This window comes from Boleophthalmus pectinirostris, unplaced genomic scaffold, assembly GCF_026225935.1.
Source record: "Boleophthalmus pectinirostris isolate CB_2022bp ecotype Guang Dong unplaced genomic scaffold, ASM2622593v1 HiC_scaffold_14, whole genome shotgun sequence".
In the NCBI taxonomy this organism is placed as follows: Eukaryota; Metazoa; Chordata; class Actinopteri; order Gobiiformes; family Gobiidae; genus Boleophthalmus; species Boleophthalmus pectinirostris.
Genome location: NW_026571047.1, coordinates 35,502,639 through 35,527,210, shown reverse-complemented (window position 1 = coordinate 35,527,210; position 24,572 = coordinate 35,502,639). Strand labels below are relative to the sequence as shown.

Here is a 24,572-nt window from a genome sequence, read left to right as displayed (position 1 = left end):
TCCCGGATTTTTTTCAGTCCAATGTGAACTGGTCGAGCGTTTGGAGATTTGTCGTGGAAAGATCCAGTTCACCAGATCAAGACGTTTTAACTGTGACTCAAACAAAACCTCAACACTTTAAAACGTAGAACATTTTCTCTTTTGTCGACGTTTAAAAACTGCAGAGTCCAGAGGATTTGACAGGATCATCGCACGAGCTTTGAACAGGTTTATATCTTCACTCTGCAGATGTTTCTCTGCTTCACGTCTCGTTCTGTTTCAGGTTCTGGTCGGTGTGAGTTTGTTTGTTGGTTGGTTTGTTCCTCTGGGTCGAGTCGTGTTTGTAAATGTGAAGGTGTGACTCAACTGAAAAGGTAAAAAAATTCAAATAAAATAAACTAAACTAAACCAGGTCCAAACCAGATCTGCACAAACGTTAAGAGAAAGACAAGAACAAGAACCAGGGGCTTTTTTTCTTTATGAAAGGTTTCTCCAGTGAAAAGTCCGTTCTGTGGGTTCCTCTGCGGGTTCTTCAGAAGTAGCTCTGCAGAGGTTCTCCGAGGACGTTCTCCATCTCCTGCACCACCCTCTGCACCTCCTTCTCCACCTCCTCACTCTCATCTGAAAAACACAGACTTTAGTTCATCTTCAGTCCTGGTTTGGTCCTGGTTCAGTTCTGGTTCAGTTCTTCTCCTTGTACATTTATATTATTCGGTTTTATTTCACTCGTGTCTCTTTCTCTCTCAGTATTTGTAGTATTTGTAGTATTTGTGGTATCTGTAGTAAATGCAGTATTTGTAGTATTTGCAGTATTTGTAGTATTTGTAGTATTTGTGGTATTTGTAGTATTTGTAGTATTTGTAGTATTTGTAGTATCTGTAGTATTTGTAGTAAATGCAGTATTTGTAGTATTTGTAGTATTTGCAGTATTTGTAGTATTTGTAGTATTTGTAGTATTTGTAGTATCTGTAGTATTTGTAGTAAATGCAGTATTTGTAGTATTTGTAGTATTTGCAGTATTTGTAGTATTTGTAGTATTTGTAGTATTTGTAGTATTTGTAGTATTTGTGGTATTTGTAGTATTTTAGTATTTGTAGTATTTGTAGTATCTGTAGTATTTGTAGTAAATGCAGTATTTGTAGTATTTGTAGTATTTGTAGTATTGTAGTATCTGTAGTATTTGTAGTAAATGCAGTATTTGTAGTATTTGTAGTATTTGTAGTATTTGTAGTATTTGTAGTAATTGTAGTATTTGTAGTATTTGTAGTATTTGTAGTATTGTAGTAGTATCTGTAGTATTTGTAGTAGTATTGTAGTATTTGTAGTATTTTGTAGTATTTGTAGTATCTGTAGTATCTGTAGTATCTGTAGTATTTTGTAGTAAATGCAGTATTTGTAGTATTTGTAGTATTTTGTAGTATTTGTAGTATCTATGTAGTATTGTAGTATTTTGTATTAAATTTGTAGTATTTGTAGTATTTGTAGTATTTGTAGTATCTGTAGTATCTGTAGTATTTGTAGTATTTGTAGTATCTGTAGTATTTGTAGTAAATGCAGTATTTGTAGTATTTGTAGTATTTGTAGTATCTGTAGTATCTGTAGTATTTGTAGGTATTTGTAGTATTTGTAGTATTTGTAGTATTTGTAGTATCTGTAGTATTTGTAGTAAATGCAGTATTTGTAGTATTTGTAGTATTTGTAGTATCTGTAGTATCTGTAGTATTTGTAGTATCTGGAGTATTTGTAGTATTTGTAGTAAATGCAGTATTTGTAGTATTTGTAGTATCTGCAGTATTGTAGTTTGTAGTATTTGCAGTATCTGTAGTATTTGTAGTATTTGTAGTATTTGCAGTATTTGTAGTATTTGTAGTATTTGTAGTATCTGTAGTATTTGTAGTATTTGTAGTATTTGTAGTATTTGTAGTATTTGTAGTATTTGTAGTATCTGTAGTATTTGTAGTATTTGTAGTATTTGTAGTATTTGTAGTATCTGTAGTATCTGTAGTATTTGTAGTATTTGTAGTATCTGTAGTATTTGTAGTATTTGTATATTGTAGTATTTGTAGTATTTGTAGTATTTGTAGTATCTGTAGTATCTGTAGTATTTGTAGTATTTGTAGTATTTGTAGTATCTGTAGTATTTGTAGTATTTGTAGTATTTGTAGTATTTGTAGTATTTGTAGTATCTTGTAGTATCTTGTAGTATTTGTAGTATTTGTAGTATTTGTAGTATTTGTAGTATTTGTAGTATCTGTAGTATTTGTAGTATTTGTAGTATTTGTAGTATTTGTAGTATTTGTAGTATTTGTAGTATTTGTAGTATTTGTAGTATTTGTAGTATTTGCAGTATTTGTAGTATTTGTAGTATTTGTAGTATTTGTAGTATTTGTAGTATTTGTAGTATTTGCAGTATTTGTAGTATTTGTAGTATCTGCAGTACTGTGAGGACTCACCTTCCATGAGCTCGGCGAGGAAAGGCACCGTCTCCGGGAGCAGCAGCAGATAATTCTCTCGGAGTTTGGAACAAAGCTCCAGAAGAACCGACAGAGCCGAGAACCGGACCTGGAACAAACACGAGACTGAACCAGGACCGGACCAGGACCGGACCAGGACCGGACCAGGACCGGACCAGGACCGGACCGGACCAGGACCGGACCTAAAGCAGGACATTCTACATAAATTCTACGGAGACCAAATGCCCCTGAGTGGAAATGTAGCAGTAGTAGTATTCATGTGTGTATTCATGTGTGTTTTCATGTGTGTTTTCATGTGTGTACTTTGGAATCTGGGTGCCCCGTCTTGAGCAGTAGAAGTAGTAGCAGTATTAGTAGTAGTAGTAGTAGTAGTTGCAGTATTCGTAGAACCTCGGGGTGCGGGTGTCTTCAGTAGTATTAGCAGTAGTATTTGTAGTAGTATTTGTAGTAGTATTTGTAGTATTTGTAGTATTTGTAGTACCTCGGGGTGCGGGTGTCTTCAGTAGTATTAGTAGTATTTGTAGTAGTATTTGTAGTAGTATTTGTAGTATTTGTAGTACCTCGGGGTGCGGGTGTCTTCAGTAGTATTAGCAGTAGTACTTGTAGTAGTATTTGTAGTAGTATTTGTAGTATTTGTAGTACCTCGGGGTCCGGGTGTCTTCAGTAGTATTTGTAGTATTTGTAGTATTTGTAGTACCTCGGGGTCCGGGTGTCTTCAGTAGTATTTGTAGTAGTATTTGTAGTATTTGTAGTATTTGTAGTACCTCGGGGTCCGGGTGTCTTCAGTAGTATTTGTAGTAGTATTTGTAGTAGTATTAGTAGTATTTGTAGTAGTATTTGTAGTATTTGTAGTAGTTTTTGTAGTACCTCGGGGTCCGGGTGTCTTCAGTAGTATTTGTAGTAGTATTAGTAGTATTAGTAGTATTTGTAGTATTTGTAGTAGTATTTGTAGTAGTATTGTAGTAGTATTTGTAGTATTTGTAGTACCTCGGGGTCCGGGTGTCTTCAGTAGTATTAGCAGTAGTATTTGTAGTAGTATTTGTAGTATTTGTAGTATTTGTAGTACCTCGGGGTCCGGGTGTCTTCAGTAGTATTTGTAGTAGTATTAGCAGTAGTATTTGTAGTAGTATTTGTAGTAGTATTTGTAGTATTTGTAGTAGTTGTAGTACCTCGGGGTCCGGGTGTCTTCAGTAGTATTAGTAGTTTTGTAGTAGTAGTTTGTAGTAGTATTTGTAGTAGTATTTTGTAGTAGTAGTTTGTAGTAGTTTTGTAGTATTTGTAGTACCTCGGGGTCCGGGTGTCTTCAGTAGTATTAGCAGTAGTATTTGTAGTAGTATTTGTAGTATTTTGTAGTATTTGTAGTAGTATAGTAGTACCTCGGGGTCGGCGGGTGTCTTCAGTAGTATTAGCAGTAAGTATTAGTAAGTAGTATTTGTAGTAGTATTTGTAGTATTTGTAGTATTTGTAGTAGTTGTAGTACCTCGGGGTCCGGGTGTCTTCAGTAGTATAGCAGTAGTATTAGCAGTAGTATTTGTAGTAGTATTTTTTGTAGTAGTTGTAGTATTTGTAGTAGTATTAGCAGTTGTAGTATTTGTAGTATTTGTAGTCCTCGGGTCCAGTCCGGGTGTCTTCAGTAGTATTAGCAGTAGTATTAGCAGTAGTAGTAGTAGTATTTAGTAGTAGTAGTTTGTAGTATTTGTAGTATTTGTAGTATTTGTAGTACCTCGGGGTCCGGGTGTCTTCAGTAGTATTAGCAGTAGTATTTGTAGTAGTATTTGTAGTAGTAGTAGTAGTATTTGTAGTACCTCGTATTTTCAGTAGTAGTATTTGTAGTACTCGGGGTCCGGTGTCTTTTCAGTAGTATTAGCAGTAGTATTTGTAGTAGTATTTGTAGTATTTTGTAGTAGTTTTTGTAGTAGTTGTAGTACCTCGGGGTCCGGGTGTCTTCAGTAGTATTAGCAGTAGTATTTGTAGTAGTATTTGTAGTAGTATTTGTAGTATTTGTAGTACCTCGGGGTCCGGGTGTCTTCAGTAGTATTAGCAGTAGTATTTGTAGTAGTAGTAGTATTTGTAGTAGTTTTTGTAGTATTTGTAGTAGTATTTGTAGTAGTTGTAGTACCTCGGGGTCCGGGTGTCTTCAGTAGTATTAGCAGTAGTATTTGTAGTAGTATTTGTAGTAGTTTAGTAGTATTTGTAGTATTTGTAGTACCTCGGGGTCCGGGTGTCTTCAGTAGTATTAGCAGTAGTATTTGTAGTAGTATTTGTAGTATTTGTAGTAGTATTTGTAGTACCTCGGGGTCCGGGTGTCTGGTCTTGAGCAGGACCTGGTAGTTGAGGTTTTTCCACTGAGAGTCGTCGGCCAGAGCCACAGCGAACTGCCCCAAACACGGAACCAAACTCTGGGACAATCTGAGCCGGAACTGCCCCTGACCTCCAGACGTGTTCTCCAACTGACGAGAGGACGAGGACAGAGGACGAGAGGACAGAGGACGAGAGGACAGAGGACGAGAGGACGAGAGGACGAGAGGACAGAGGACGAGAGGACGAGAGGACGAGAGGACGAGAGACGAGAGGACAGAGAGAGACGAGGGACAGAGGACAGAGGACGAGGACGAGACGAGGACAGACAGAGGACAGAGGACGAGGACGAGGACGAGAGGACGAGAGGACGAGGACAGAGGACACAGAGGACGAGGACAGGAGGACGAGAGGACGAGAGGACGAGAGGACGAGGACAGAGACAGAGAGACAGAGGACAGAGGACAGAGGACAAGAGGACAGAGAGGACAGAGGGACAGAGAGGACAGAGGGACAGAGGACAGAGGACGAGAGGACGAGAGAGACGAGGGACGAGGAGAGAGGACGAGGAGGACAGAGAGGACAGAGGACAGAGGACGAGAGGACAGAGGACGAGAGGACAGAGGACAGAGGACGAGAGGACAGAGGACGAGAGGACGAGAGGGACAGAGGACAGAGGACAGAGGACAGAGGACAGAGGACAGAGGACAGAGGACGAGAGGACGAGAGGACAGAGGAACGAGGAGAGGACGAGAGACAGAGGACGAGAGGGTGAGAGGACAGAGGACGAGAGGACGAGAGGACGAGGACGAGAGGACGAGAGGACGAGAGGGACGAGAGGACAGACAGGACGAGAAGAGGACGAGAGGACGAGAGAGACGAGAGGACGAGAGGACAAGAGGACAGAGAGGACAGAGGACGAGAGAGGACGAGAGGACGAGAGACGAGAGGACAGAGGACAGAGGACGAGAGGACGAGAGGACGAGAGGACGAGAGGACAGAGGACAGGACAGAGAGAGACAGAGGACGAGAGGACGAGGAGAGGACGAGAGGACGAGGAGAGGACAGAGGACGAGGACAGAGAGACAGAGGAGAGGACAGAGGAGAGGACAGAGGACAGAGGACAGAGGACAGAGGACAGAGGACAGAGGACAGAGGACGAGAGGACAGAGGACAGAGGACAGAGAGAGGACAGGAGGACAGAGGACAGAGGACAGAGAGACAGAGGACAGAGGACAGAGGACAGAGACGATAGAGGACGAGAGGACAGAGGACGAGAGGACGAGAGGACGAGGACAGAGGACAGAGGACAGAGGACAGAGGACGAGAGGACAGAGGACAGAGGACGAGAGGACGAGAGGACGAGAGACAGAGGACGAGAGGACAGAGGGACAGAGGGACAAGGACAAGGAGAGAAACAGAAAGAGGCGTTAGAAGAGATCATAACAGCCAGAACTAAACCAGGACTAAACCAGAACTAAACCAGGACTGAACCAGGACTGAACCAGGACTAAACCAGAACTGAACCAGGACTGAACCAGAACTGAACCAGAACTGAACCAGGACTAAACCAGAACTAAACCAGGACTAAACCAGAACTGAACCAGGACTGACCCAGGACTGAACCAGAACTAAACCAGGACTGAACCAGGACTAAACCAGAACTGAACCAGGACTAAACCAGAACTGAACCAGGACTGACCCAGGACTGAACCAGAACTAAACCAGGACTGAACCAGAACTAAACCAGGACTGAACCAGAACTGAACCAGAACTGAACCAGGACTGACCCAGGACTGAACCAGAACTAAACCAGGACTGAACCAGGACTAAACCAGAACTGAACCAGGACTAAACCAGAACTGAACCAGGACTGACCCAGGACTGAACCAGAACTAAACCAGGACTGAACCAGAACTAAACCAGGACTGAACCAGAACTGAACCAGAACTGAAAACCAGACTGACCCAGGACTGAAACAGAACTAAACCAGGACTGAACCAGGACTAAACCAGAACTGAACCAGGACTAAACCAGAACTGAACCAGGACTGACCCAGGACTGAACCAGAACTAAACCAGGACTGAACCAGAACTGAACCAGAACTGAACCAGGACTGACCCAGGACTGAACCAGAACTAAACCAGGACTGAACCAGGACTGAACCAGGACTGAACCAGGACTGAACCAGGACTAAACCAGGACTAAACCAGGACTGAACCAGGACTGAACCAGGACTGAACCAGGACTGACCTGGTCCACCAGGGGGCCCATGAGAGCCTCTGCTTTCTCGTGGCTCAGGAACTTGTTTGTGTCGTAGAGGCAAATCTTCTGGAGACAATCCAGAACCAACGAGATCAACAGAGAAGACTTCTCCTCCGACTGGAACAACGGAGCTGAGGGACAGAGGAGAGGGTCAGAGGGTCAGAGGGTCAGAGGGTCAGAGGGTCAGAGGGTCAGAAGGTCAGAGGGTCAGAGGGTCAGAGGGTCAGAAGGGTCAGAGGGTCAGAAGGTCAGAAGGTCAGAGAGGGTCAGAGGGTCAGATGTGTTGTTACCCTGGGCGCTCCTCAGGGTCAGAGGGAGAGAGGAGGTCAGAGGAGGTCAGAGGGTCAGAGGTGTTGTTACCTTCAGCGCTCTTTGGGGTCAGCAGGTCACAGAAGAGCGGGAGGAGGTTCCCGGAGAAGAGGACAAACAGCCCCCTGAGCTTCAGAGCCACAGAGTCACAGAGACGCACCAACGTGAGCATCCGGTCGCTCTGCCCACAGGGGGCGCTCCTGCTCCACTCCAGCACCTGCACGGACACGACACACGGAGACAAAACACGGAGACGACACACGGAGACAAAACACGGAGACAGACAAAACACACACGGAGACAAAACACACGGAGACGGGAGACAAACACGGAGACACAAACACACGGAGAGACAAAACACGGACACACGGAGACAAACACGGACACGACACACGGAGACAAAACACGGAGACGGCACACGGAGACGACACACGGAGACAAAACACGGACACGAGACAAAACACAGAGACAAAACACACGGAGACGGACAAAACACAGAGACAAAACACACGGAGACAAAACACGGAGACGAGGAGAGACAAAACAAAACAGGAGACAAACACACACGGAGACAAAACACGGAGACGAAACACGGAGACAAAACACGGACACGACAAAACACGGAGAGACAAACACGGACACGACACACGGACAAAACACGGGAAGAGGAAGAGCAGACGGTTTAAACCTGCTTCATCGTCGTGTGTGAAATGTTGAACCTGTTGAACCTGTTGAACCTGGAGCTGGACCTGGACTCACCTTGAAGAACAAAGGTCTGAAGGAGACTTCAGAAAGCTTCAGGACCAGAGCCACGAAACACTCGATCACTGCTCCCTCCACCACCTGAGCCTCCTGCAGGTCCTCCTGAAACACACACCAAACCAGGTCTAAACCAGGTCTAAACCAGGACTGAACCAGGACTGAACCAGGGCTAAACCAGAACTAAACCAGGACTGAACCAGGACTGAACCAGGACTAAACCAGATCTAAACCAGGACTAAACCAGGACTAAACCAGGACTAAACCGGGTCTAAACCAGGTCTAAACCAGGACTAAACCAGGACTAAACCAGGACTAAACCAGGACTAAACCAGGACTAAACCAGGACTGAAACAGGACTAAACCAGACTGAACTAAACCAGGACTGAACCAGGACTAAACCAGGACTAAACCAGGACTAAACCGGGACTAAACCAGGACTAAACCAGGACTAAACTGGGTCTAAACCAGGACTAAACCAGGACTAAACCAGGACTAAACCAGGACTAAAACTGAGGACTAAACCAGAAACAGGACTGACTGAACAGGACTAAACCAGGACTAAACCAGGACTGAAACAGGACTGAAAACAGGACTAAACCAGGACTAAACCAGGACTAAACCAGGACTGAAACAGGACTAAACCAGGTCTAAACCAGGACTGAAACAGGTCTAAACCAGGACTGAACCAGGTCTAAACCAGGACTGAACCAGGACTAAACGGACCGGGCAGTGGGCCGCTCTGAAGTCCAGCGCCGTCAGGAAGAAGGTGGTGAGCTCTGATTGGTGGAGGCTCAGTTGGTCTCGGTCCATGTGTTTGATGTGCTCCTGCAGGACGCTCATGAGCGCCACCAGCTGCTCCTGAAACGCAAACACCACAGGTTTAAACCAGGTCTGGACCGGGTCTGGACCGGGTCTGGACAAGCGGTACCTTCTGGTCCTGCACCAGTCGGGCGTAGCACTTGGTAACCGTGGGCAACAGGACTCTGGGTGGGACTTTGGTGGCGATGGTGGATCGGAGCGCCGCCAATCGAACGGCGAGGAGCGGCGAGGGGGCGGAGACTTCAGCCAGACGCGAAAGACGACAAACCTGAGACAGAGACAAGGTGAGGGTTCAACTCCTGAGCTTATTGAAGAGGGTTAGGAAAGTTGTAGGAGGTGGGGCAGGTTGTGGTTGTGGTGGTGGGTGCGGGTGTTATGGGTGTGGATGTGGTTGTGGTGGTGGGTGTGGGTTGGTTGTAGGTGTTGTGTTTGTGGTTGCAGTGGTGGGTGCGGGTGTTATGGGTGTGGTTGTGGGTGTGGTGGTTGATTGATTGATTGTATTTATATAGCGCCTTTCAAGATCCCAAAGCGCTTTATTGTTCATTATTCAGTCACTCCACACTCAGTGGTGTAAACTACTACTGTAGCCACAGCTGCCCTGGGGCAGACTGACGGAAGCGAGGCTGCCAATCTGCGCCATCGGGCCCTCCGACCACCACCATCACTCACGCTCACACCACTTTCATACGAGGCAATGAGGGTGAAGTCTCTTGCCTAAGGACACAATGACAGTTTTTTGCCACTGGCGCCCCCCTGCGGTGCGGTGGTGGGTGTTGTGGTTGCGGTGGTGGGTGTGGGTGTTGTGGTTGCGGTGGTGGGTGTGGGTGTTGTGGGTGTGGTTGTGATTGTGCGTGTGGTTGTGATTGTGGGTGTGGTTGCGGTGGTGGGTGTGGGTGTGGTTGTGGGTGTGATTGTGGGTGTGGTTGTTGTGGGTGTGGTTGTGATTGTGGGTGTGGTTGTGGGTGTTGTGGGTGCAGGTGTTGTGGGTGTGGTTGTGGGTGTTGTGGGTGTGGTTGTGATTGTGGGTGTTGTGGGTGCGGGTGTTGTGGGTGTGGTTGCGGTTGTGGGTGCGGGTGTTGTGGGTGTGGTTGTGGGTGTTGCGGGTGTGGTTGTGGGTGTGGTTGCGGGTGCAGTTGTGAGTGCGGGTGTTGTGGGTGTGGTTGTGATTGTGGGTGTGGGTGTTGTGGGTGCGGGTGTTGTGGGTGTGGTTGCGGGTGTGGTTGTTGGTGTTGTGGGTGTGGTTGTGGGTGTTGCGGGTGTGGTTGTGGGTGTTGTGGGTGTGGTTGCGGGTGCAGTTGTGAGTGCGGGTGTTGTGGGTGTGGTTGTGGTTGCGGGTGCGGTTGTGGGTGCGGTTGTTGGTGCGGGTGTTGTGGGTGTTGTGGGTGTGGTTGCGGGTGCGGGTGTGGTTGCGGGTGCAGTTGTTGGTGCGGGTGTTGTGGGTGTTGTGGGTGTGGTTGCGGGTGCGGTTGTTGGTGCGGGTGCGGTTGCTCACCTGAGCCGTGATGTCGTGCAGGTACGGGGAGGTGAAGTTGTGGAGCGTGTCGGTGATGCGGTGGAGGGCGGTGACGGCGCTCAGGAGGAACAGCTCGGAGGACGGGCGGTCGCTCCTGTCGCTCAGACAGGTGAGCACGGCAGGGACCAGGCTGGGGACAGAGAAAGAGTCAGATGCCCTCCCAGACTCTTACCTGCTGCAGGTTTCACACGTGTGGATGTACAGCAGTAGTATTTACAGTAGTAGTAGTAGTAACAGTAACAGTAGTAGTAGTAGTAACAGTAACAGTAGTAGTAGTAGTAGTAGTAATAGTAGTATTAGTAGTAGTAACAGTAATAGTAATTACAGTAGTAGTAGTAGTAGAAGTAACAGTTGTAATTACAGTAGTAGTAATAGTAGTAGTAGTAGTAGTAGTAGTAGTAGTAGCAGTAGTAGCAGTAGTAGTAGTAGTAGTAGTAGTAGTAGTAGTAGTAGTAGTAGTAGTAGTAGTAGTAGAGTAGTAGCAGTAGTAGCAGTAGTAGTAGTAGCAGTAGTAGCAGTAGTAGTAGTAGTAGTAGTAGCAGTAGTAGCAGTAGTAGCAGTAGTAGTAGTAGTAGTAGTAGTAGTAGTAGTAGTAGTAGTAGTAGTAGTAGTAGTAGTAGTAGCAGTAGCAGTAATATTTCAAGTCCACATATTTGCAGTACCTGGGCAGGTGGGGGATGGCGAGCGCCTTTGTTGCCGTGACGCACTCGGCGACGCACTGCAGCGCCGTCGCCGTGACGTTACGGTCCTCCTCCTCCGTCGCCGTGACGACGCCCACGGCGACCCGCATCACGGCGACGAACGACTGCGGCGCCGACGAACCGAAGAGACGACACAGGAGCTTCAGCGAGAACAGAGCGGCCTGACGGTTCACCGACGGGTCACCAGACGTCACGCAGGTCAAGAGGTCAGGGGTCAGCGAGAGGAGGAGAGACACCTGCGGGGGAGAGAGGTCAGAGGTCAGGGGTCAGAGACAGGAGGAGAGACAACTGCGGGGACAGAGAGGTCAGGAGGTCAGGGGTCAGCAGGTCAAAGGTCAGGAGGTCAGAGAGAGGAGGAGAGACAACTGCGGGGAGAGAGAGGTAAGAGGTCAGGGGGTCAGGGGTCAGCAGGTCAGGGGTCAGGAGGTCAGGGAGAGGGGGACGTACCTGTTGTGGGCTCCAGTTGGTTTTGTGCTGCAGTTTGTTGTTGAGAAGGTCCAGAGCTTTTCGTCGAACGTTCGAGACTTCATTTCCCATCAGCCCCCGAGTCACAGCGATGAACGAATCAGAGGGCAGCAGAGCGTGTACCTGACCACCAAACAAACAAACAAACAAACAAACAAACAAACAAACAAACAAACAAACAAACACGCTTTAGACCTGGTTTAGTCCTGCTTTAGTCTTGTTTCAGTCCCGGTCCAGTCCCGGTCCAGTCCAGTCCAGTCCCGGTCCAGTCCAGGTCCCGGTCCCAGACCCGGTCCAGTCCAGTCCCGGTCCAGTCCCAGTCCCGGTCCAGTCCCAGTCCCGGTCCAGTCCAGTCTCAGTCCAGTCCAGTCCCGGTCCAGTCCAGTCCCGGTCCAGTCCAGTCCCGGTCCGGTCCGGTCCAGTCCCGGTCCAGTCCGGTCCGGTCCGGTCCAGTCCCGTCCGGTCCAGTCCCGGTCCGGTCCGGTCCAGTCCAGTCCCGGTCCGGTCCAGTCCCGGTCCAGTCCAGGTCCGGTCCAGTCCAGGTCCAGTCCAGGTCCCGGTCCAGTCCAGGTCCGGTCCAGTCCAGTCCAGGTCCAGTCCAGGTCCAGTCCCACCTTGTCCAGGAGCTCGTAGGTCTTGTTGAGCAGAACTCTCCAGAACTTGGCCGTGGGTTTGTCTGAGTTCAGCTCCACACACTGAGCCACAGAGTGAAGGAAACACAAGATCTGCTCCAGGAGCCTGAACGCACAAAACACACACATGAACACACACGAACGCACAAAACACACACATGAACACACAAACACACACATGAACACACACGAACGCACAAAACACACACATGAACACACACAACACACACATGAACACACACGAACACACAAAACACACACATGAACACACACGAACACACACACATGAACACACACGAACGCACAAAACACACACATGAACACACACGAACACACACACATGAACACACAAACGAACGCACAAAACACACACATGAACACACACGAACACACACAAAACACACACATGAACACACACGAACGCACAAAACACACACATGAACACACACAAACACACACACATGAACACACAAACACACACATGAACACACAAAACACACACATCAACACACACAAACACACACATGAACGCACAAAACACACACACATGAACAACACACACAAACACACACACACACACACATGAACACACACATGAACGATGAAGCTCATGGAGGGCAGCAGCAGTTAAGCTCAGTTTATGTTTGTGTCAAATCGTCAGCGTCGCCTCGAGTCTCCTCAGAGCGTCTGCGTCGACCTGCACCTCCCAAACGTTCTAACTACACGTCAAAGCGACGCAGGCGACAACGACAGCGACAACGACGAGGCGACGGCGACGCAGAGTCGACGCAAAAATATAAAAATGACCTTTACAGCGTCCGTGAGCGTCACAGCAACCAAAGAGATCCTCCTCCCTCACCTCTGCTGCTCCTGCTGGAGACTCAGGTCCACCGCTCCGACTCCGCCCTCGACTCCGCCCTCGACTCCGCCCTCGACTCCGCCCTCGACTCCGCCCTCGACTCCGCCCTCACCTCGCTCCAGCTCCACGACCTGAAACACACAACGGCGTCTTACATCAAACACACACACACAGACACACACAGAGACACACACACACAGACACAGACACACACAGACACACACAGACACAGACACAGACACACACACAGACACACACAGAGACACACACAGACACACACACACACACACACACACACACACACACAGACACACACACAGACACACACACACACACACACACACACACACACACAGACACACACACACACACAGACACACACACACACACAGCACACACACAGACACACACACACACACACACACACACAGACACACACACACACACACACACACACACACAGACACACACACACACAGACACACACACACACACACAGACACACACACACACACACACACAGACACACACACACACACACACAGACACACACACAGTCATGTGTCCGTGTCCTGGTTCGAACCTTGTGGATGAATCGTGCTGATCCGAGCAGGTGAGCGCTGAAGGTCACGCTCAGGTATTTAAAATGGCGGAGTTCTTTGGCGCTGTGCTCTTCCACGTTGAAGATCAGATCCTCCATCTTCTCCTGATGCTCCTCAGGCTTCAGCGCGGCTCTGCGGCCCGACGGACGCTTCGCTGGAGCTGAACACAAACACAACCTCAGAAGATCAACCTCAGAAGATCAACCTCAGAAGAACAACCTCAGAAGATCAACCTCAGAAGATCAACCTCAGAAGAACACTCAAAGATCCCTAAGAGATCAATCAAGAAGATCAACCTTCAGAAGATCAACCTCAGAAGATCAACCTCAGAAGATCAACCTCAGAAGATCAACCTCAGAAGAACCTCAGAAGATCAACCTCAGAAGATCAACCTCAGAAGATCAACCTCAGAAGATCAACCTCAGAAGATCAACCTCAGAAGAACAACCTCAGAAGATCAACCTCAGAAGATCAACCTCAGAAGATCAACCTCAGAAGATCAACCTCAGAAGATCAACCTCAGAAGATCAACCTCAGAAGATCAACCTCAGAAGATCAACCTCAGAAGAACAACCTCAGAAGATCAACCTCAGAAGATCAACCTCAGAAGAACAACCTCAGAAGATCAACCTCAGAAGATCAACCTGACGTTTGCTGCAGGAGCTTCACGACTCCACACAGTGAAGCTGACCTGGGAGAGGAAAGTCTGAGACCACGTTCGGGTTCTGACCTTGGTCTTTGTCGTGAGGAAGCTGCTGCAGGAAAACCAGGACCTGGACCAAGGCCTGGATCTGGACTTTAACCTCGAACTCACAGAACACAGAGACCCACAAGTCCCACTCCTGCTGCTGGGCCGATTCCTGAGGAGAACACACGGTTAGAACCAGGACCAGAACCAGAACCGGACCTGGACTGGACCTGGAGCGGACCAGGACTTAAGCTCAAATGAACTAGGACTTAATTAGGTCTAAACACGGCCTGGTGAGCAGTAGTATTTGCAGTAGTATTTGCAGTAGTAGTAGTGTGTACCTTCTCCTCTGCAGTAGTACTCGCAGTAGTACTCGCAACAGTAGTAGAGTGTTGCTTGCAGAGCAGACAGAGCAGTGCCCACAGATAGCGCTCGGGGCCGACGGTGTTGAGGAGCTGCAGGAGGACCGGGACCCTGCGGTGCTCGGGCACGTGAGGAAGAGCGTGAACGAACACCTGCATGATCCTCGTGACCACGGCGCGCACCTGAGGAGAGTCCAGACCCGAGTCCTGACCCGAGCCCTGAGCCTGAGGACACAGACCAGAACCACACTGAACCAGAGACCAGAACCAGAGACCAGGACTAAACCAGGACTAGACCAGGACTAGAACAGGACTAGAACAGGACTAGAGCAGGACTAGAGCAGGACTAGAGCAGGACTAGAATAGGACTAGAGCAGGACTAGAGCAGGACTAGAGCAGGACTAGAGCAGGACTAGACCAGGACTAAACCAGGACTAGAGCAGGACTAGAGCAGGACTAGAGCAGGACTAGACCAGGACTAAACCAGGACTAGAGCAGGACTAGAGCAGGACTAAACCAGGACTAGAGCAGGACTAGAGCAGGACTAGAGCAGGACTAGAGCAGGACTAAACCAGGACTAGAGCAGGACTAAACAGACAGGACTAAACCAGGACTAGAGCAGGACTAGAGCAGGACTAAACCAGGACTAGAGCAGGACCTAGAGCAGGACTAGAGAGGATAGCTAGACTAGAGCAGGACTAGAGCAGGACTAGAGCAGGACTAGACAGGACTAGAGCAGGACTAGAGCAGGACTAGAAGGACTAGAGCAGGACTAGAGCTAGAGCAGGACTAGAGGCAGGACTAGACAGGACTTAGGATAGAACCAGGACTAGACTAGGACTAGAGGACTAGAGCAGGACTAAACAGGACAGAGCAGGACTAGAGCAGGACTAGAGCTAGAACTAGACTAGAGCAGACTAAGCCAGGACTAGAGCAGGACTAGAAAACCAGGACTAGAGCAGGACTAGCAGAGGACTAAACCAGGACTAGGAGGACTAGAACTAGAGCAGACTAGAGCAGGACTAGAGCAGGACTAGACTAGAGCAGGACTAGAGCAGGACTAGAGCAGGACTAGACCAAGGACTAAACCAGGACTAGAACCAGGACTAGAGTAGGACTAGAGCAGGACTAGAGCAGGACTAAACCAGGACTAGAGCAGGACTAAACTAAAGAGCAGGACTAGAGCAGGACTAGAGAGGACTAGAGCAGGACTAGAAGCAGACAAGAGCAGGACTAAACCAGAGGACTAGAGGGACTACCAGGACTAGAGCCAGGACTAGAGCAAGACTAAACCAAGGACTAGAGCAGGACTAGAGCAGGACTAGAATAGACAGGACTAGAGGACTAGAAGGGACTAGAGGACTAGAGAGGACTAGACCAGGACTAGGATAGAACAGGACTAGACCAGCAGGACTAGAGCAGGACTAGAGCAGGACTAGAGCAGGACTAGAGGACTAGAGCAGGACTAGGCAGGACTAAAAGGACTAGAGTAGGACTAGACAGCTAGAGCAGGACTAGAGCTAGGACTAGACTAGCAGGACTAGAGCAGGACTAGAGCAGGACTAGAGCAGGACTAGAGCAGGACTAGAGCAGGACTAGAGTAGGACTAGAGCAGGACTAGAGCAGGACTAAGCCAGGACTAAGAGCAGGACTAAACCAGGACTAGAGCAGGACGAGACCAGGACTAGAGCAGGACTAGAGCAGGACTAGAGCAGGACTAGAGCAGGACTAGACCAGGACTAAACCAGGACTAGAGCAGGACTAAACCAGGACTAGACCAGGGCTAGACCAGGACTAGACCAGGACTAGAGCAGGACTAGAGCAGGACTAAACCAGGACTAGAGCAGGACTAGAGCAGGACTAGAATAGGACTAGAGCAGGACTAGAATAGGACCAGAGCAGGACTAGAGCAGGACTAAACCAGGACTAGAGCAGGACTAGAATAGGACTAGAGCAGGACTAGAGCAGGACTACAGCAGGACTAGAGCAGGACTAGAGCAGGACTAGAGCAGGACTAAACCAGGACTAGAGTAGGACAGACAGACTTAGAGCAGGACTAGAGCAGGACTAGAGACAGGCTAGAGCATAGAGCAGGACTAGAGCAGGACTAGAGCTAAGCAGGACTAGAGCAGACTACCAGGACTAGAGCAGGACTAGAGCAGGACTAGAGCAGGACTAGAGCAGGACTAACCAGGACTAGAGCAGGACTAAACAGGACTAGAGAGGACTAGGATAGCAGGACTAGAGCAGGACTAAACCAGGACTAAGCAGGACTAGAGCAGGACTAGAATAGGACTAGAGCAGACTAGAATAGGCACTAGAGCAGGACAGAGACTAGAACAGGACTAGAGCAGGACTAGAGCAGGACTAGAGCCAGGACTAAACCAGGACTAGACCAGGACTAGAGTAGGACTAGAGCAGGACTAGACGCAGGACTAGAACCAGGACTAGAGCAGGGACTAGAGCAGGACTAGACCAGGACACTAGAGCAGGACTAAACCAGGACTAGAGCAGGACTAAACCAGACTAGAGCAGGACTAGAGCAGGACTAAACCAGGACTAGAGTAGGACTAGAGCAGGACTAGAGCAGGACTAGAGCAGGACTAGAGCAGGACTGGACTAAACAGGACTAGAGCAGGACTAGAGCAGGACTAGAGCAGGACTAGAGCAGGACTAGACCAGGACTAAACCAGGACTAGACCAGGACTAGAGTAGGACTAGAGCAGGACTAGAGCAGGACTAAACCAGGACTAGAGCAGGACTAAACCAGGACTAGAGCAGGACTAAGAGCAGGACTAGAGCAGGACTAGGCAGGACTAGAGCAGGACTAGAGCAGGACTAGAGCAAGACTAGAGCAGGACTAAACCAGGACTAGAGCAGGACTAAACCAGGACTAGAGCAGGACTAGAGCAGGACTAGAGCAAGACTAAACCAGGACTAGACCAGGACTAAACCAGGACTAGAGCAGGACTAGAAGAGGACAGAAGGACTAGAGCAGGACTAAACCAGGACTAAACCAGGACTAGAAGACTAGACTAGAGCAGGAGAGCTAGACTAGAGCAGGACTAGAGCAGGCACTAGAGCAGGACTAGCAGGACTAGAGCAGGACTAGAGCAGACTAGAGCAGGACTAGAGCAGGACTAGAGCAGGACTAGAAGGACTAGAGCAGGACTAGAGCAGGACTAGAGCAGGACTAGGAGACTAAGCAGGACTAAACCAGCTAGAGCAGGACTAGAGCAGGACTAAAGACTAGACCAGGCACTAGAGCAGACAGGACTAGACCAGGACTAGAGCAGGACTAGAGCAGGACTAAACCAGGACTAGAGCAGACTAGAGCAGGACTAGAGCAGGACTAGAGCAGGACTAGAGGGACTAGAGCAGGAACTAGAGCAGGACTAGAGCAGGACTAGGAGACTAGAGCAGGACTTAGAGCAGGAGGAACTAAAGACTAGAGCAGGACTAGAGAGCAGGACTAAACCAGGACTAGAGCAGGACTAGGGACTAGAGCAGGACTAGGAGCAGACTAGAAGCAGACTAGACAGGACTAGAGCAGGACTAGGCAGGACTAAGCAGGACTAGAAGCAGGACTAAACCAGGACTAGACAGGACTTAGACAGCTAGACTAGAGCAGGACTAGAGCAGGACTAAGCCAGGACTAGAGAGCAGGACTAGAGCAGGACTAGAAGCCTAGGACTAGAGCAGGACTAGAGCAGACTAGAGAGGACTAGACTATAGGACTAGAGCAGGACTAGAGCAGGACTAGAGCACTAGACAGGACTAGAGCAGGACTAGAGTAGCAGACTAGAGCAGGACTAGAGCAGGACTAGAGCAGGACTAGACAGGACTAGAGCAGGACTAGAGCAGAGCAGACTAGAGCTAGAGCAGACTAGACTAGAGCAGACTAGAGCAGGGACTAGAGGACAGGACTAGAATAGCAGAGACTAGAGCAGACTAGACAGGACTAGAGCAGACTAGACTAGAGCAGACAGAGAGACTAGAGCAGACTAGAGCATAGACTAGACTAGACTAGGAGCAGACTAGAGCAGGACTAGAGCAGGACTAGAGCAGAGACTAGACCAGGACTAGAGCAGGACTAGAGCAGGACTAGAGCAGACTAGAATAGACTAGAGCAGGACTAGCTAAACGGACTAGAGCAGGACTAGAGCAGGACTAGAGCAGGACTAGACTAGAGCAGGACTAAACCAGGACTAGAGCTAGGACTAGAGCAGGACTAGAGCAGGACTAGAGCTAGAGACTAGAGCAGGACTAGACCAGGACTAGACAGGACTAGAGCAGGACTAGACTAGCAGACTAGAGCAGGAGGACTAGAGCAGGACTAGAGCAGGACTAGAGCAGGACTAGAGCAGGACTAGAGCAGGACTAGAGCAAGACTAGAGCACTAGAGCAGGGCCAGACCCAGCCCAGTACCTTGATGATGGCGGGGATGACCATCTGAACAGTTTTCTCGATGACTCTGAAGCTGTAGGCGTTGTCCAACCTCAAGATGTTTGCTCCCATGAACGTGAAGATCGGCATGATGTTCAACAAGACCTTCTCCTGAGGAAACACCAGAACAATGAGACAGAGGAGCTGACAGGAGCGGGCAGGAGCTGACAGGAGCGGGCAGGAGCAGCAGGAGCAGACAGGAGCGGGCAGGAGCGGGCAGGAGCAGACAGACAGTGAGCGGCAGGAGCGGAGCAGGAGCGGGCAGGAGCAGGAGCAGGGAGCAGACAGGAGCACGTACCGGGTAGAGGGGGGCCAAGGTGCTGAGCAGGAGCAGGGCCTGATGATGAGTCTGGGACATTTCAGACGATCGGATGCACTGAACCACCAGCTCCACCGAGAGGCGCTCTGGGTCCAACACGTCTGAGACACAAGCACACAGTCAGACCAGAACCAGAACCAGGACCAGGACCAGAACCAGGACCAGAACCAGGACCAGAACCAGACCAGGACCAGAACCAGGAACCAGAACCAGGACCAGAACCAGGACCAGACCAGGACCAGGACCAGAACCAGGACCAGAACCCAACCCAAGAACTGAACTCAACTTTGCAGTAGTATTTGTAATATTTGTAGTAGTATTTTCAGTATTATCAGTATTTGCAGTCGTATTTGTAGTAGTATTCAGAGTATTTGCAGTAGTACTTGTACCTGAGGGGATGGGCGCACCGTCTGGGGACAGTTTTCTGCACATGCTCAGTAGGACGCTGAGCAGCAGTTGTTTGGTGTACTCCACCGACGCCTGCTCCTCCTCACACGCCTCCAGACGCCTGAAACAGAACCGGGTCAGGACCAGGTCAGGAACGGGTCAGGACCGGGTCAGGACCGGGTCAGGACCGGGTCAGGACCGGGTCAGGACCGGGTCAGGACCAGGACTAGAGCAGGATTAAATCTAAAGTGTGTGTGTTGTGACCTCTGGAGGAGGGAGCAGAGTGTGGGGATCAGGGCCTGGGGGCGACTCAGTTTCTTCTTGTGCTGCAGAAGCTCCAGGATCAGAGTGACTCTGTGCCACGACACAGCGCCACCTACAGACGACACATCTCCACTGTCCACCACCTTTTGACTGGAGACACAATCAATGCAAACATTTAAATCTGAGATTATAAATGTGTGACCTGTACACACACACACACACACACACACACACACACTCTTCTTTGGTCCCTGTCGTTGTGTTTCTTTTACATCAGTGTTTCCCAAACTTTTTTTCTGAGGATTCATAATTTAAGTGTGACGAAGCTTCATGACCCAAGTCCACAGACGTGATTCATAAATCACAAACTAAAGTTGTTTTTTTCATTATTGAACATTATAAGGATATTTTATTGTGACTGATCGATTATTTTTACTCAAGTTTAAACGATGAAAAACTGTTTGAAGCAGAAATAAAAAGATCCAGAAGTCGCCTGTTTGGACTTTAAATGTAGAACTTTTCTTTTTCTTTTCAACTTTCAACTGAACCAGAAACACTGGAAAAAACAGTGTGTAGAACCGTACATGACAGACCCACGTGCAGGTCGTGACGAGGAGACCCACCTGAGGGTCGCGACCCACACTTTGGGAAACACTGTTATAAACTCACTGAGTGACTTGTTCACGTCAGTGTTCTTCACTCTGTAAGAGCACGACAGTAACAGCACATGTCCCCACACACAGTCCAGTCCAGTCCAGTCCGGTCCAGTCTGGTTCAATCCAGTTAAGTCCAGTCCAGAGTTTCCTCACCTCTTGGACTTGAGTTTGCTGCGTCTCGTCTGTTGAACTGAAACTGGAACTGAGGGTTTTTCAGGAGGAAAGAGTTCAGACGCCACGAGGCCAGAGTCTACAGACAACTACACAACACACACACACACACACACACACACACACACACACACACACACACACACACACACACACACACACACACACACACACACACACACACACAAGTTACAGTGAGACAACAGGAAATATGAAGCCTCCTGAATCACACAAACTGACTCCAGTGAACTTAAGTCATGTTCTAATGTTGTGTTGTTGTGTTATTGTTGTGTTATTGTTGTGTTGTTGTTGTGTTATTGTTGTGTTGTTGTTATTGTGTTATTGTTGTTGTTGTTGTATTGTGTTGTTGTTGTGTTGTTTGTGTTGTTGTGTTGTTTTGTTGTTGTTGTATTGTTGTGTTTATTGTTGTTGTGTTGTGTTGTTGTGTTGTTGTTGTTGTTGTTGTGTTGTTGTTATTGTTGTGTTGTTGTGTTATTGTTGTGTTGTTGTTGTGTTATTTGTTGTGTTGTTGTTGTGTTGTTGTTATTGTTGTGTTGTTGTGGTTTGTTGTGTTGTTGTTGTGATTGTTGTTGTGTGTTGTTGTGTTTGTTTGTTGTTGTTGTTGTTGTGTTATTGTGTTGTTGTTGTTGTGTTGTTGTTGTTTGTTTGTGTTGTGTTGTTGTTGTTGTTTATCTGTTGTGTTGTTGTTGAGTGTGTTGTTGTTTGTTATTGTGTTGTTTGTGTTGTTGTTTGTTGTGTTGTTGTGTGTTGTTGTGTTATGTTGTTGTTGTTTGTTGTTGTTGTGTTGTTGTGTTATTGTTGTGTTGTTGTGTTAATGTTGTTGTTGTGTTATTATTGTTGTTGTGTTGTTGTTGTGTTGTTGTTGTGTTATTGTTGTGTTGTTGTGTTATTGTTGTGTTGTGTTATTGTTGTGTGTTGTTGTTTGTGTATTGTTTGTGTTGTGTTGTGTTATTGTTGTGTTGTTGTGTTGTTGTTGTGTTGTTGTTGTTGTTGTATTGTGTTGTTGCTGTGTTGTTGTTGTATTGTGTTATTGTTGTGTTGTTGTTGTGTTGTTGTTGTTGTTATTGTTGTGTTGTTGTTGTGTTGTTGTTCCTGGTCACACTCAGAGCTGGAGTTGTGTTTGTTTGTTTATTCTGATTTTTTTTACATCTCCAAAACTCCAAACACTCTGTTCCACCTTGTGATGTCATCAAGTGAACAGCTCCCTTTGCCTTTAGTTCAGTCGAGATCAAAACTCCACGACTGAAATGATCCAGAAGATTCTAGTGAAGAGTTTAAAAACACAGTGGAGCACTTCCTGTATCACCACATGATGACATCACAAGGTGGAACAGAGTGTTTTCAGTTTGAGAGAAGAACTCAGAACACCTGCAGCGTGTGTGTGTAGTTGTGTATGTGTGTGTGTATAGTTGTGTGTGTGTGTGTAGTGTGTGTGTGTGTGTGTGTGTGTGTGTGTGTGTAGTTGTGTGTGTGTGTGTAGTTGTGTGTGTGTGTGTGTGTGTGTGTGTGTGTGTGTGTGTGTAGTGTGTGTGTGTGTGTGTGTGTGTGTGTGTGTGTTGTGTGTAGTTGTGTGTGTGTGTGTAGTGTGTGTGTGTGTGTGTTGTGTGTGTGTGTATTGTGTGTGTGTGTATGTGTGTGTGTGTGTGTGTATGTGTGTGTGTGTGTGTGTGTGTGTGTGTGTGTGTGTGTGTGTGTGTGTGTGTAGTTGTGTGTGTGCGTGTAGTGTGTGTGTGTGTGTGTGTGTGTGTGTGTGTGTGTGTGTGTGTGTTGTGTGTGTAGTTGTGTGTGTGTAGTTGTGTGTGTGTGTGTGTAGTTGTGTGTGTGTGTGTGTAGTTGTGTGTGTGTGTGTGTGTGTGTGTGTGTGTGTGTGTGTGTGTGTGTGTGTGTGTGTGTGTATGTGTGTGTAGTTGTGTGTGTGTGTAGTTGTGTGTGTGTGTGTGTGTAGTTGTGTGTGTGTGTGTGTGTGTAGTTGTGTGTGTGTGTGTGTGTGTGAGTTGTGTGTGTGTGTGTGTGTGTGTGTAGTGTGTGTGTGTGTGTGTGTGTGTAGTTGTGTGTGTGTGTGTGTGTGTGTGTGTGTGTAGTTGTGTGTGTGTGTGTGTAGTTGTGTGTGTGTGTGTGTGTGTGTGTGTGTGTGTGTGTGTGTGTGAGTTGTGTGTGTGTGTGTGTGTGTGTATGTTGTGTGTGTGTGTAGTTGTGTGTGTGTGTGTGTGTAGTTGTGTGTGTGTGTAGTGTGTGTGTGTGTGTGTGTGTGTGTAGTTGTGTGTGTGTGTGTGTGTGTGTAGTTGTGTGTGTGTGTGTAGTTGTGTGTGTGTGTGTGTGTGTGTAGTTGTGTGTGTGTGTGTAGTTGTGTGTGTGTGTGTGTGTGTGTGTGTGTGTGTGTAGTTGTGCGTTCGTACTTGTTTAAACACACTACAGACGGCGTTGGCGCTCGCGGCGGTCGGTTCGTTTTCTAACACGTCAAACATGGCCGACAGGACGAGACGCTGCACCTCCTCACTCAGAGACGAGAAGAAAGCACCAGAAATCTACACAGACACACTCAGGTCACTCAGGTCAGAGTCAGAGTCAGAGTCAGGTCAGAGTCAGAGTCAGGGTCAGAGTCAGAGTCAGTCAGAGTCAGAGTCAGAGTCAGAGTCAGAGTCAGAGTCAGGTCAGAGTCAGGTCAGAGTCAGGGTCAGAGTCAGGTCAGGTCAGAGTCAGAGTCAGAGTCAGAGTCAGAGTCAGGTCAGAGTCAGGTCAGAGTCAGGTCAGGTTTACTGAGGGGATATATATTTCTATCTCCATGTTTCTTTTATTGTTTAATTTTTTTATTTTTTTTTGCCCAAAACTACAGATTAAAAGGTTTCGTAAGTTTCTCTCCTCCCTTTGCTCTCAGTGCTGAGTCCCTCCCCCTTCAGAGCGTCGCACTAATGAATCTCCTGCACACACATCAGGTTTGTCATGTTGTTGTTGTGTTCAGTTTTGTGTCATGTTTTTGTGGTTTTATGGAGGATTGTGGTGTGGACGCCTGGGGGGCGGAGCCTCGTACAGACTCGTACTGTGGGAGCATGGGGGGCGAAGTCTTGTACTGCTAACAGGGCCCAGGAGAGATCACTAGATGACTCAAACATGGAGGACTCTCAAACCTCTTCAAGTTTGTGATGAGAAACGAGGGAAAGAGACAAAAGTACAGTTTACAGAAACGCCCTCTTTAAGTCCTGGTTCAGTCCTGGTTCCTGGTTCAGTCCTGGTTCAGTCCTGGTTCAGTCCTGGTTTAGATACATAACATTAGACATTGTTCTTGTACCTGTTCCAGTGCAGACACTTGGACACTCGGGGCCTGGTCCTGGTTCTGGTCCGGTCTGGTCTTTATGGCTCGGAGGAACAGGTCCCTGCAGTGAGCGTCTGTGACCAGCAGAGGCGCCGCCGCGGGGCTGAACTTCCCCAGGAGCAGAGCGAGGAGCCGGGCCTCGTCCAGGAGCCGTGACGGGGCATCCGGGCTAACCGGGGCCAACAACCGATCCAGAGCGGGCAGCAGGACTGACAGCACCTCCTGAAAGAGACCAGATCCAGACCTGGTTTAGATCTGGTTTAGTCCGAG

General features: G+C 48.1%; 1 protein-coding gene across 2 annotated transcripts in view; it reads right to left on the bottom strand.

The window, feature by feature from the left end:
- Positions 1–440: 440 nt before the first annotated feature.
- heatr1 (HEAT repeat containing 1) overlaps positions 441–24,572 on the bottom strand; it is a 44,064-nt gene continuing 19,932 nt past the window's right edge. The window contains exons 22-45 of one of the 2 annotated variants that reach the window (XM_055150247.1): positions 24,279–24,524; positions 23,389–23,517; positions 20,954–21,060; positions 20,145–20,294; positions 19,883–20,001; positions 19,473–19,594; positions 19,157–19,285; positions 14,708–14,953; positions 14,409–14,538; positions 13,660–13,838; positions 13,189–13,207; positions 13,077–13,152; positions 12,200–12,323; positions 11,568–11,708; positions 11,082–11,356; positions 10,399–10,549; positions 9,016–9,174; positions 8,811–8,945; positions 8,085–8,189; positions 7,377–7,542; positions 7,005–7,147; positions 4,745–4,903; positions 2,433–2,541; positions 441–600 (exon numbers count right to left, since the gene is read on the bottom strand). In XM_055150247.1, coding sequence (XP_055006222.1) covers positions 512–600; positions 2,433–2,541; positions 4,745–4,903; positions 7,005–7,147; positions 7,377–7,542; positions 8,085–8,189; positions 8,811–8,945; positions 9,016–9,174; positions 10,399–10,549; positions 11,082–11,356; positions 11,568–11,708; positions 12,200–12,323; positions 13,077–13,152; positions 13,189–13,207; positions 13,660–13,838; positions 14,409–14,538; positions 14,708–14,953; positions 19,157–19,285; positions 19,473–19,594; positions 19,883–20,001; positions 20,145–20,294; positions 20,954–21,060; positions 23,389–23,517; positions 24,279–24,524 — 3,408 coding nt within the window. In that variant the 3' untranslated portion in view covers positions 441–511. Of the gene's footprint in view, positions 601–2,432; positions 2,542–4,744; positions 4,904–7,004; positions 7,148–7,376; positions 7,543–8,084; positions 8,190–8,810; positions 8,946–9,015; positions 9,175–10,398; positions 10,550–11,081; positions 11,357–11,567; positions 11,709–12,199; positions 12,324–13,076; positions 13,208–13,659; positions 13,839–14,408; positions 14,539–14,707; positions 14,954–19,156; positions 19,286–19,472; positions 19,595–19,882; positions 20,002–20,144; positions 20,295–20,953; positions 21,061–23,388; positions 23,518–24,278; positions 24,525–24,572 lie in introns of both variants that reach the window. The other variant, XM_055150246.1, reaches the window with a different exon arrangement.